The 11,643-nt window shown below is 44.5% G+C and overlaps 1 protein-coding gene across 2 annotated transcripts in view; it reads left to right on the plus strand.

Annotated features, from left to right (window-relative positions):
* ACADSB (acyl-CoA dehydrogenase short/branched chain) overlaps positions 1-11,643 on the plus strand; it is a 96,832-nt gene that overhangs the window by 82,606 nt on the left and 2,583 nt on the right. For both annotated transcript variants that reach the window (XM_068111213.2, XM_068111212.2), the window contains exon 10: positions 8,731-8,830. In XM_068111213.2, the coding sequence (XP_067967314.2) occupies positions 8,731-8,830 (100 nt within the window). The remainder of the gene's footprint in view (positions 1-8,730; positions 8,831-11,643) is intronic.

Raw genomic sequence — 11,643 nt, forward strand, 5'->3', positions numbered from 1 at the left:
TGTGTGTCTGTGTCTGTGTCTGTCTGCTCACTTATACTTGCATACAGGTCACAATTTTAAACCCACCTTCACGAAACTTCACCAAATGGTAGAGTTTATGGTCCGACAAAATACTATATATTTTTGCGGTCAAAATGTCAAAAGGTCAACATAGGCCAAAGGTCAACCACCTTTTTAAAATTTCTAAAAATCTTCAATTTTAATCCGATTGACTTGAAATTTGAATACGATTTACATATTGGCTAACTGAATTCAACCACCAACTATTTTCAGATCAGTATAGGCCAAAAGGTCAACATAGGCCAAAGGTCAACAACAATTTCAAATTTCAAAAATCCTTCAATTTTCATCCGAAACACTTGAAATTTGAATAGGATTTACATATCGGCTAACTCAATTCAACCACCAACTATTTTGGGGATCAGCATAGGCCAAAGGGTCAACATAGGCCAAAAGTCAACAACAATATTTCAAATTTCTAAAATCCTCAGTTTTCATCCGATTGATTTGAAATTTGAATAGGATTTTCATGTCAGCGAACTGAATTCAACCACCAACGATTTTTGAGATCAACATAGGTCATAACATCAACATCGGCTAAAGGTCAACCACTTTTTTGAAATTTCTAAAATCCTCTTTTCATCCGATTGACTTGAAATGTGAATAGTATTTACATATGGGCGAACTGAATTCAACCACCAACTATTTTTGAGATCAGCGTAGGCCCAAACGTCAACATAGGCCAAAGGTCAACCACTTTTTTGAAATATCTAAAATCCTCAATTTTCATCTGATTGACTTGAAATCTGAATAGGATTTGCATAACAGCTTACTGAAACCAACCACCATCTATTTTTTGAGGTCAACATAGGTGAAAAGGTCAACATAGGCCAAAGGTCAACCACTTTTTTGAAATTTCTAAAATCCTCAATTTTCATCCGATTGACTTGAAATTTGAAGAGGATTTTCATATCGGCTAACTGAATTCAACCACCAACTATTTTTGAGAGCATAGACCAAAAGGGCAGCATAGGCAAAAGCTCAACAACAACAACAACAACAACATGCATTTTAAGGCCATTTTCCCTGCTAGAGCGAGAGTTAGCTTTGCGGTCCCAATGACAATCTTCTCCATTTTGCCCTATTTTCTGCATCTCTCCTTGTTAACCCCCTTGCCCGCATTTCTTCTTCCACCATCTTTAGCCAAGTCTTTCTCGGTCTTCCCCGTCCTCTACTTCCTTCTACATTCATTTCCCTCACTCTTCTCAACCAGTCACTTTCATCCTTCCCCAACACATGACCAAACCATCTCAACCTGTTCCTCTTCACAGCATCAATCACAGGCTCTATTCTCATCATCTTTTGCAATTCATCATTTGTCTTCCTCTCTCTCAAGGATACTCCACACATCCGCCGAACCATTCGCATTTCCACCCTTTCCAGCCTTCGTTGCTGCTCTACGTTCATTACCCATGTCTCGCTCCCATAAATCATAACTCTTCTCACACATGCAGCATACACCTTTCCCTTCAGCTTCAACGACACTCCCCTCCTCATCAGCACGCCACTCAGTTCCCGAAACTGCTTCTATGCACATCTCACTCTTGCAACCGTTGCCGAGTCTGATCCACCTTCTCCATTCAGCATGTCTCCGAGGTAGCAAAATGTTTTCACACCTTCCAGCTTCACGCCGTCTCCAAGATCCAACTCAACATTTCCTCCATCTGCAGCTCCCTCTGTGCACACCTTACATTTGAATGTAGCTGCCACACTGGTTAATGACCCTCTCAGACCACTACATTTTTGATGAACCCACTCAGCACACATTTTACATTGAATGGAGTTCACTCTGACACCCTTCCTGCACACAGCACATGGCCACTTCCCAGTTCTTTCCACCTCACCACATGCTTTACCACATGCCATCACCTTCGTCTTTCCTATATTCACCTTCAGACCTTTTGTCTCCATACATTCCTTCCACTTGTTCATCTTTTCCTTCAGTCCATCCATACTTTCTGCAATCAACACCAGATCATCTGCATACAACAACTCCCACGGTAAACCCTCCTTTACGTTCTGAGCCAGCACCTCCATCACAGCTACAAATAGTAGTGGACTTAGTACCGACCCCTGATGTACTCCCACCTTCACCTCAAACTCACCACTGTTCCCGTCCTTCGTCCTTACAGCTGTGCGCGCTCTTTTGTACATTGCCATCACTACTCTGATCAACCATTCCTCCACTCCTAACTTCCTCAATGCCCATGTCAATACTTCGCGTGGAACCCTATCGAATGCTTTCTCCAGATCAACAAACCCAAGAAACAACTTCTTCCTCTTCTCCATGTACTTCTCCTGCAACTGCCTCACAATAAAGAGCGAGTCTGTCGTTCCTCTTCCTGGCGTAAATCCAAACTGCATTTCGTCGGTCTTCACCTTCTTCCTTGTCCTCCTCTCCAACACACTTTTCAATACCTTCATTCCATGCTCCAATAATGTTATCGCTCGGTACGAGCCACACTCCAGAGCAGTGGTTGTCAAACTTTTTTGGACTACCGCCCCCTTCTGCCCTCTTGGACCGGCCCAAAGCCCCCCTTGTCCTATCGTTCATGGTCGGACACCCAGAATTTATGTAGAGAGGAAACAAAAATAATAGAAGCCAAATATTTTCTGAATAATATTTTCTGAATAAACTACAATGTTTCAGCAGAACAGGTCCAGGTGAGGCAAACTGGGAATCTGTTATCACAGGCCCAAATACCTTCAGTGTGAAGGGTGGGCCTGGTGACTCGCTGCGAGATTACGAACGTCTGGCTCCATCTCAGTGAGGTCGAGATGCAGATCGCCCCTCTTGGTAATGTCATGGCGGTTTCGATACTTGGTCAGCAGCACCATCACGGGGCTGAACCCTCTTTCAACAAGGTATGATGTGGGGAACGCCATCAGCAGCAGTTCTGCCTCTGTCCACATTGTGGGGTATTCGCCCCGCTCCAGAATCCAGAATTTGCCGTATTCATGCTGCGAGAATCTTGCCTTCGCCTTATCATCATTGTGGAGGTTGATAATTTCGTCCTGTAATTTGCGCTTCACATCTTGAATGTCAGGAAGTTAGGAGTGGAGGAATGGTTGATCAGAGTAGTGATGGCAATGTACAAAAGAGCGCGCACAGCTGTAAGGACGAAGGACGGGAACAGTGGTGAGTTTGAGGTGAAGGTGGGAGTGCATCAGGGGTCGGTACTAAGTCCACTACTATTTGTAGCTGTGATGGAGGTGCTGGCTCAGAACGTAAAGGAGGGTTTACCGTGGGAGTTGTTGTATGCAGATGATCTGGTGTTGATTGCGGAAAGTATGGATGGACTGAAGGAAAAGATGAACAAGTGGAAGGAATGTATGGAGACAAAAGGTCTGAAGGTGAATATCGGAAAGACAAAGGTGATGGCAAGTGGTAAAGCATGTGGTGAGGTGGAAAGAACTGGGAAGTGGCCGTGTGCTGTGTGCAGGAAGGGTGTCGGAGTGAACTCCATTCAGTGTACAATGTGCGCTGAGTGGGTTCATCAAAAATGTAGTGGTCTGAGAGGGTCATTAACCAGTGTGGCAGCTACATTCAAATGTAAGGTGTGCGCAGAGGGAGCTGCAGATGGAGGAAATGTTGAGTTGGATCTTGGAGATGGCGTGAAGCTGGAAGGTGTGAAAACATTTTGCTACCTCGGAGACATGCTGAATGGAGAAGGTGGATCAGACTCGGCAACGGTTGCTCGAGTGAGATGTGCATGGAAGAAGTTTCGGGAACTGAGTGGCGTGCTGATGAGGAGGAGAGTGTCGCTGAAGCTGAAGGGAAAGGTGTATGCTGCATGTGTGAGAAGTGTTATGATTTATGGGAGCGAGACATGGGTAATGAACGTAGAGCAGCAACGAAGGCTGGAAAGGGTGGAAATGCGAATGGTTCGATGGATGTGCGGAGTATCGTTGAGAGAGAGGAGGACAAATGATGAATTGCGAAAGATGATGGGAATATTGCCTGTGATTGATGCTGTGAAGAGGAACAGGTTGAGATGGTTTGGTCATGTATTGAGGAAGGATGAAAGTGACTGGTTGAGAAGAGTGATGGAAGTTAATGTAGAAGGAAGTAGAGGACGGGGAAGACCGAGAAAGACTTGGCTAAAGATGGTGGAAGAAGAAATGCGGGCAAGGGGGTTAACAAGGAGAGATGCAGAAAATAGGGCAAAATGGAGAAGATTGTCATGGGGACCGCAAGGCTAACCCCCGCTCTAGCAGGGAAAATTGCCTTTAAAATGCATGTTGTTGTTATCTTGAATGTCACATTTGAATGGGTTGATCACCCATGCTGGCACCGACAGTTCTAGCATGTCTCTGAAACGCTGCTCCATATCTCCACGAATCTTCTCAAGGTGATTGCAATAAACGAGCAGCTCTTCATCAGAAACAGCAGTTTCCTTTGCCAACTGGGGAAAGTGGTACATATATCTGCGGCCGAGGGTTTCCCTGTGCAGAGTCACCTTGGTTACGAACGCGCCGATCACTTTCTTTGCTTTAATCAGCGTCATATGGTCACCCTGGAGTTTTGTTGACATCATTCAGTATACTGAATATGTCTGTGAGGTAAGCCACATCATGCTCAATCTCATTCACTTTCTCTGATAGCTCCGTATCAATTTCCGGCAGAAACTCGACCACTGTTGAGAAGAGGGCATGGAAACGGGTCAAACCTAATACCTACACGACATCAGCAAATATGTGATCATAAAAACCATGCGAAGGGGGAAAGAATGTGGTCGTTGATTGGATGGCCAATTTGCCGAATGGCGCCGGGTAACCTGTTCAGACTGCAGGAAGCCCAATGAGCGCTCCAAATCGCCCCTGCTCCTCTAAATCGCCAGTGCCCCCCAAATCATTGCCAGCGCCCTCCTACCGGCCGTGGACTCTCGGGCGCCCCCCTGAACGTTCCCAGCGCCCACTGGGGGGCGGTAGGGACCACTTTGAGAACCTATACTCCAGAGGGTCACCTTTCCCCTTGTATAGAGGGACGAGGGTACTCGGTTCCCAATACACTGGAATGCGGCCTTCTTTCACCACCAGATTACAGATCTCTGTTATTCTCTTCACACCCCAACTTCCTGCTGCCTTCAACATATCTCCCACAACTCCCGTTGGCCCTCCCGCTTTTCTACTCTTCATTGCTTTTATCGCTTCCTCAACTTCCTTCTAGGTTATCTTCTCTGCCGGTCCTAAAACTGGGTTACTCTCTATGTTGCCATCCCATTCATTCTCTGTATTCAACAGCATTTCCATATATCTTTTCCATCTTCCTTTAATTCCATCTGGGTCCACAACGATTTGTCCCACTTCATCCTTCAAGCAGCTCACCCCCATCACATCACACCTCTCTTTCGCTATCTGCTTTGCAATCCTGAATACCGCTCTCTGACCCTCTTCCGAATCCAAGCTTTCTCCGAACATTTTCCTACATGCCTCCTGCGCCTTTGCGACCTCTTTCTTTGCAGCCTTCTTGGCTGCCTTATAAACTTTCATGCTCTGCTTTTTCTGCTCCCGTACCCTTCGCCTTCTGCCACTCCTTGAACTTCTTCTTCTTCTCGTCAATCCTCTTTCCAACTTCCTCATCCCACCACCATGTTTCCGAGTGCCTCGGTGGTCCTTTTGTCCATCCACATACCTCACCAACGCTCCCAACAGACTATCTTTCATTGACATCCAACCACGTTCAAGCTCAACCACATCATCCTCTACCCTACTCAGCCTCTCTTTTAATGCCTCCCTTACTGTCACCTCTTTCAACCTCCACACCTTCATTCTCGGTTGGGACTTCACCCGCCGAGCTCTCCTCGCACCTTTCACCCTTATGTCGCAGACAACCAAGTGGTGCTGTGAAACAGCCTCCTCCCCCGGGATCACCTTTGTGTCCCGGAGGTGCCCCCTATCTCGCCTACGCACCATCAGGTAGTCAACGGTTGTCATCGACCCACCTGACGTGTATGTAACAAGCTTATTATCCTCTTTCTGGAACTGAGTATTACAAATCAACAAATCGGCTCCATCAGCAAACTCCAAAATCCTTTCATCTTCATTTCTCAAACCATATCCGTAACCCCCATGAACTCCCTCAAAACCATCCATACTCCTTCCCACATCGACATTTAGGTCTCCTCCTACCACAACAACTTCCTCATCTTTCACGTTTTCCATCAGCTTCTCTATCGCACACCAGAACTTGTCCTTCTCTTCATCACTCCGACCAACCTGCGGAGCATATCCCGAGATGACGTTCACCAAGAGCTTTCCAATCATCATTTTCACCATCATCAACCTATCACTCACTCTAGTCACACTCACCACACTGTCTACAAACTCCTCAGAAAACATGACACCAACACCATTCACGCCTTCCAGGCACCTTGCCACACAAACTTGTATTTCTGTCCCTGCCTACCCTTCACCATTCTCACACCACTTCCCTTCCATCTCGTCTCTTGCACACAACATATGTCCACTCTTCTTCTGATCAATACTTCCACCACTTCTCCTGATCTCCCTGTCATTGTCCCTACATTCCATGTCCCAAACCTCAGAAACCGATCTCCACTTCAGGCTGTACACTGCCCATATGTAGTTGTAATTGTCATGGTTCTCTTTTTGAGGCAATGTTTTTATGGCCGGATGCCCTTCCTGACGCCAACCCTCTTAGTCGCCTCTTACGACACGCAGGGATACAGTGTACCTATTCTAACCAGGGTACACACCGGGATAAAGCTTTGAATAAAACCAAACGGGTTTAATCCCGAACAAATAAACGGAGAATGAAATCAATAATAACGATATACAATGAAGTAAAATAAATCCGATAAAAACTAAGGCGTCAAGTCACAAGCACAGACGGGGCGAGGGACACAAAATGGCGACTTATCTCTGGTGGCAGCCGTTGAGAGGATGGGCACGGAGCAGGCGATGAGAGGATGTGCACGGAGCAGGCGATGAGATGAGCAGGACGACGAAGAGCTGATGAGGAGACGAACAGGACCATCAACAGGCAATGGTGGAGGATGATAACACCAAGGCCAAAGCAGGCAAAAAAGCATGCAGGCAAAAGCTCAACAACTATTTCAAATTTCTAAAATCCTCAATTTTCATCCGATTGACTTGGAATTTGAATGGGATTTTCATAGCCAACTGAATTCAACCACCAACTATTTTTGAGATCAACATGGGCCAAAAGGTCAACATAGGCCAAAGGTCAACCACTTTTTTTCGAATTCCTATAATCCTCAATTTTCATCCGATTGACTTGAAATTTGAATGGGATTTTCATAGCCAACTGAATTCAACCACCAACTATTTTTGAGATCAACAGGGGCCAAATGGTCAACATAGGCCAAAGGTCAACCACTTTTTCGAATTTCTAAAATCCTCAATTTTCATCCGATTGACATGAAATCTGAATTGGATTTGCATATCAGCTTACTGAAACCAACCACCAACTGTTTTTGAGGTCAACATAGGCCAAAAGGTCAACATAGGCCAAATTTCTAAAATTGTCAATTTTCATTTCATGAAATTAACTTAAACTTTGAAGACGATTTGCATATCAGGTCACTGAATTCTACCACAAATTATTTTTGAGGTCAAAAGGATGCTCTACTGAGTGCCATTCTACTTTGTTCTGTTTTGCCAAGTGTCGCTCTGAGTGATTTTCCATTCTGTCTGTCTGTTTGTTTCAATTCAACCTGTTTGTCTGTTTGTTTGTTAAATACCTGCAGGTCACAATTTTAGACCGATCTTCAGAAAACTTTATCGCTCGGTTGTTTTGATTAATAGCAGTGGAGCATTAGAAAGCACAGTTTTTATCTGCGGTGATTAATTTGTCAGGAAGTAAAGTGGGATTTGGATACTGGACCCTACCTAAATTAAGCAACTCGGACAGCATCCGTGTTTGCTTGGCAACCTCTCGTGCCTCGGAGTTATCTGTGGCTTGTCAGCTTCAGGGTCGTCGACCGGGAAGTGGGACTGAGAACTCGCCTTGCGACCCCAACCGGGCCCGAACCTGTAACAATATGTATTTTCTGTATTTTTTTGATTGCCATTTTTGCTTCTCATCCTCCATCCTTATTATTTATTTAATCTGTTGATTTTTGTAAACCTACTTGTATTTGCTCTGTATTTTAGGCTGTGATCTCATCCTCCGATGTAATCATATCCCCCCACCACCCCTCCCCATAAAACCATACATATGCTGAAACTGCCATGCGGTTATATTAATATAACATAATCACACCGTCCAAAAACTCACCACGTGTGCAGAATGCCTCCACTCTGCGTCTTGGGAGTTTATCTGCATCAGTCTGCCATCGACTCGGCCTCACCCATTAGAGAGGCTGATTCATTTCAATATATTCATCAAAATTAACAATACAACAACAATAAATCTTTTAAATATTTTGTTGTTCAGAGTAGACAGGTTGAAGCACAAATAGATGCTGAGAATCATTGCCCGCAACATTTGAATGAAACTTGAGGAATGACTTGCTGACTTTGCAGCAAGTTAGAAAATTTACCCTGTTTCAGCTCTTATTGTAAAGAATGATAAAATAAACTCTGAAATATTGACAATGGTAATGCTGTCTGAGCACCAATGATCTTGTTAATCTCTAACTCGGATACTAGGTTTTGATACTTTTTGCTCTGTTTTTCCACTAGGTTGCTACACTGACCACCTCAAAATGTATTGAGTGGATGGGTGGAGTTGGATTTACAACTAGCTTCCCAATTGAAAAGTATTACCGGGACTGCAAAGTTGGTATGATCCACATAAACCTGATCCCAATGAAAAGCAAACATGACAATGTGCATTTAGTTATTTTCCATGCAATTTAATGTATTTACAGGTACATGCACATCGTAAGCAAACCTCCACTGAAAATGATTAAATTGTACTCGAGAGGAATTTCTTTTCGCTTCACAATATAGGGATCTCCCCATATTTGCAACATTCTATGCATGACTCCCATCGCTTTGCTGACGAGATTAATCAAAGGACAGCATGTTGTACTTCCCAAACACGAGATTGGAAAAACATGAAAAGAAATGATCATTTTATTATTCCCTGCGTTTTTTTGCCCAAATACACCACCCAGGTCTTCACCACTCTAGCATTACATGAGCACTTTCCGACATGTATGCTCTCAAAATGAAGGTATCTCGATATTCTCGCTTGTATAGAATATAGTTTTTGTTTTCTTTGCAATTAATTACCTCCATCTACCTTCGGTGTTATGTATTTACCCCTGCTTCTGCTTGTCGGTTTGCAAGCATGATATCTGAAAAGGTTATCCACGAAACTAGGTGAACACGTTGGGTGTGTGACATCCCACAAACGACAGGTTCTCTTACATGCAAAGATGCACATGCAGAGCCTTCAGAAAGTATTCACCTCCCTTGTCTTTTTTCACATTTTGTTGTGGCGCAGCCTTTGAGAGGGTCATTAACCAGTGTGGCAGCTACATTCAAGTGTAAGGTGTGCACAGAGGGAGCTCCAGATGGAGGAAATGTTGAGTTGGATCTTGGAGATGGCGTGAAGCTGGAAGGTGTGAAAACATTTTGTTACCTAGGAGACATGCTGAATGGAGAAGGTGGATCAGACTCGGCAACGGTTGCTCGAGTGAGATGTGCATGGAAGAAGTTTCGGGAACTGAGTGGCGTGCTGATGAAGAAGGGAGTGTCGTTGAAGCTGAAGGGAAAGGTGTATGCTGCATGTGTGAGAAGTGTTATGATTTATGGGAGTGAAACATTGGTAATGAACGTAGACCAGCAACGAAGGCTGGAAAGGGTGGAAATGTGAATGGTTCGGTGGATGTGTGGAGTATCGTTGAGAGAGAGAGGAAGACAAATGATGAATTGCGAAAGATGATGGGAATAGAGCCTGTGATTGATGCTGTGAAGAGGAACAGGTCGAGATGGTTTGGTCATGTGTTGAGGAAGGATGAAAGTGACTGGTTGAGAAGAGTGATGGAAATGAATGTAGAAGGAAGTAGAGGATGGGGAAGACCGAGAAAGACTTGGCTAAAGGTGGTCGAAGAAGAAATGCGGGCAACGGGGTTAACAAGGGGAGATGCAGAAAATATGGCAAAATGGAGAAGATTGTCATGGGGACCGCAAGGCTAACCCCTGCTCTTGCAGGGAAAATGTCCTTAAAATGCCTGTTGTTGTTGTTGTTGTTGTTGTGGTGCAGCCTGAATTTAAAATGGATTAAATTGAGATTTTTCTTTTTGTCACTGATCTCCACAAAATACCCCATAATATGAAAATGGAATTTGTTTCATTTTTGCAAAATAATTAAAAATGAAAAGCTGAAATGTCTTAAGTCATTAAGTATTTAATCCCTCTGCAATGACAAATGAATGCTATGACAATTATGAAGTGGGACAAATCGTTGTGGACCCAGATGGAATTAAAGGAAGATGGAAGAGATATATGGAAATGCTGTTGAATGCAGAGAATGAATGGGATGCCAACATAGAGAGTAACCCAGTTTTAGGACTGGCAGAGAAGATAACTGAGAAGGAAGTTGAGGAAGCGATAAAAGCAATGAAGAGTAGAAAAGCGGGAGGGCCGACGGGAGTTGTGGGAGATATGTTGAAGGCAGCGGGAAGTTGGGGTGTGAAGAGAATGACAGAGATCTGCAATCTGGTGGTGAAAGAAGGCCGCATTCCAGTGGATTGGGAACTGAGTTCTCTCGTCCCTCTATACAAGGGGAAAGGTGACCCTCTGGACTGGTGCTCGTATCGAGCGATAAACTTATTGGAGCATGGAATGAAGGTATTGGAAAGGGTGTTGGAGAGGAGCATAAGGAAGAAAGTGAAGATTGACGAAATGCAGTTTGGATTTATGCCAGGAAGAGGAACGACAGACGTGCTTTTTATTGTGAGGCAGTTGCAGGAGAAGTACATGGAGAAGAGGAAGAAGTTGTTTCTTGGGTGTGTTGATCTGGAGAAAGCATTCGATAGGGTTCCACGTGAAGTAGTGACATGGGCATTGAGGAAGTTAGGAGTGGAGGAATAGTTGATCAGAGTCATGATGGCAATGTACAAAAGGGCACGCACAGCTGTAAGGACGAAGGACTGGAACAGTGGTGAGCTTGAGGTGAAGGTGGGAGTGCATCAGGGGTCAGTACGAAGTCCACTACTATTTGTAGCTGTGATGGAGGTGCTGGCTCGGAACGTAAAGGAGGGTTTACCATGGGAGTTGTTGTATGCAGATGATCTGGTGTTGATTGCAGAAAGTATGGATGGACTGAAGGAGAAGATGAACAAGTGGAAGGAATGTATGGAGACAAAAGGTCTGAAGGTGAATATTGGAAAAACGAAGGTGATGGCAAGTGGTAAAGCATGTGATGAGGTGGAAAGAACTGGGAAGTGGCCCTGTGCTGTGTGCAGGAAGGGTGTCGGAGTGAACATGGCCACTTTCACAGTTCTTTCCACCTCACCACATGCTTTACCACTTGCCATCACCTTCGTCTTTCCGATATTCACCTTCAGACCTTTTGTCTCCATACATTCCTTCCACTTGTTCATCTTTTCCTTCAGTCCATCCATACTTTCCGCAATAAACACC

This window comes from Myxine glutinosa, chromosome 3 (genome assembly GCF_964187855.1).
Source record: "Myxine glutinosa chromosome 3, kmMyxGlut1.1, whole genome shotgun sequence".
In the NCBI taxonomy this organism is placed as follows: Eukaryota; Metazoa; Chordata; class Myxini; order Myxiniformes; family Myxinidae; genus Myxine; species Myxine glutinosa.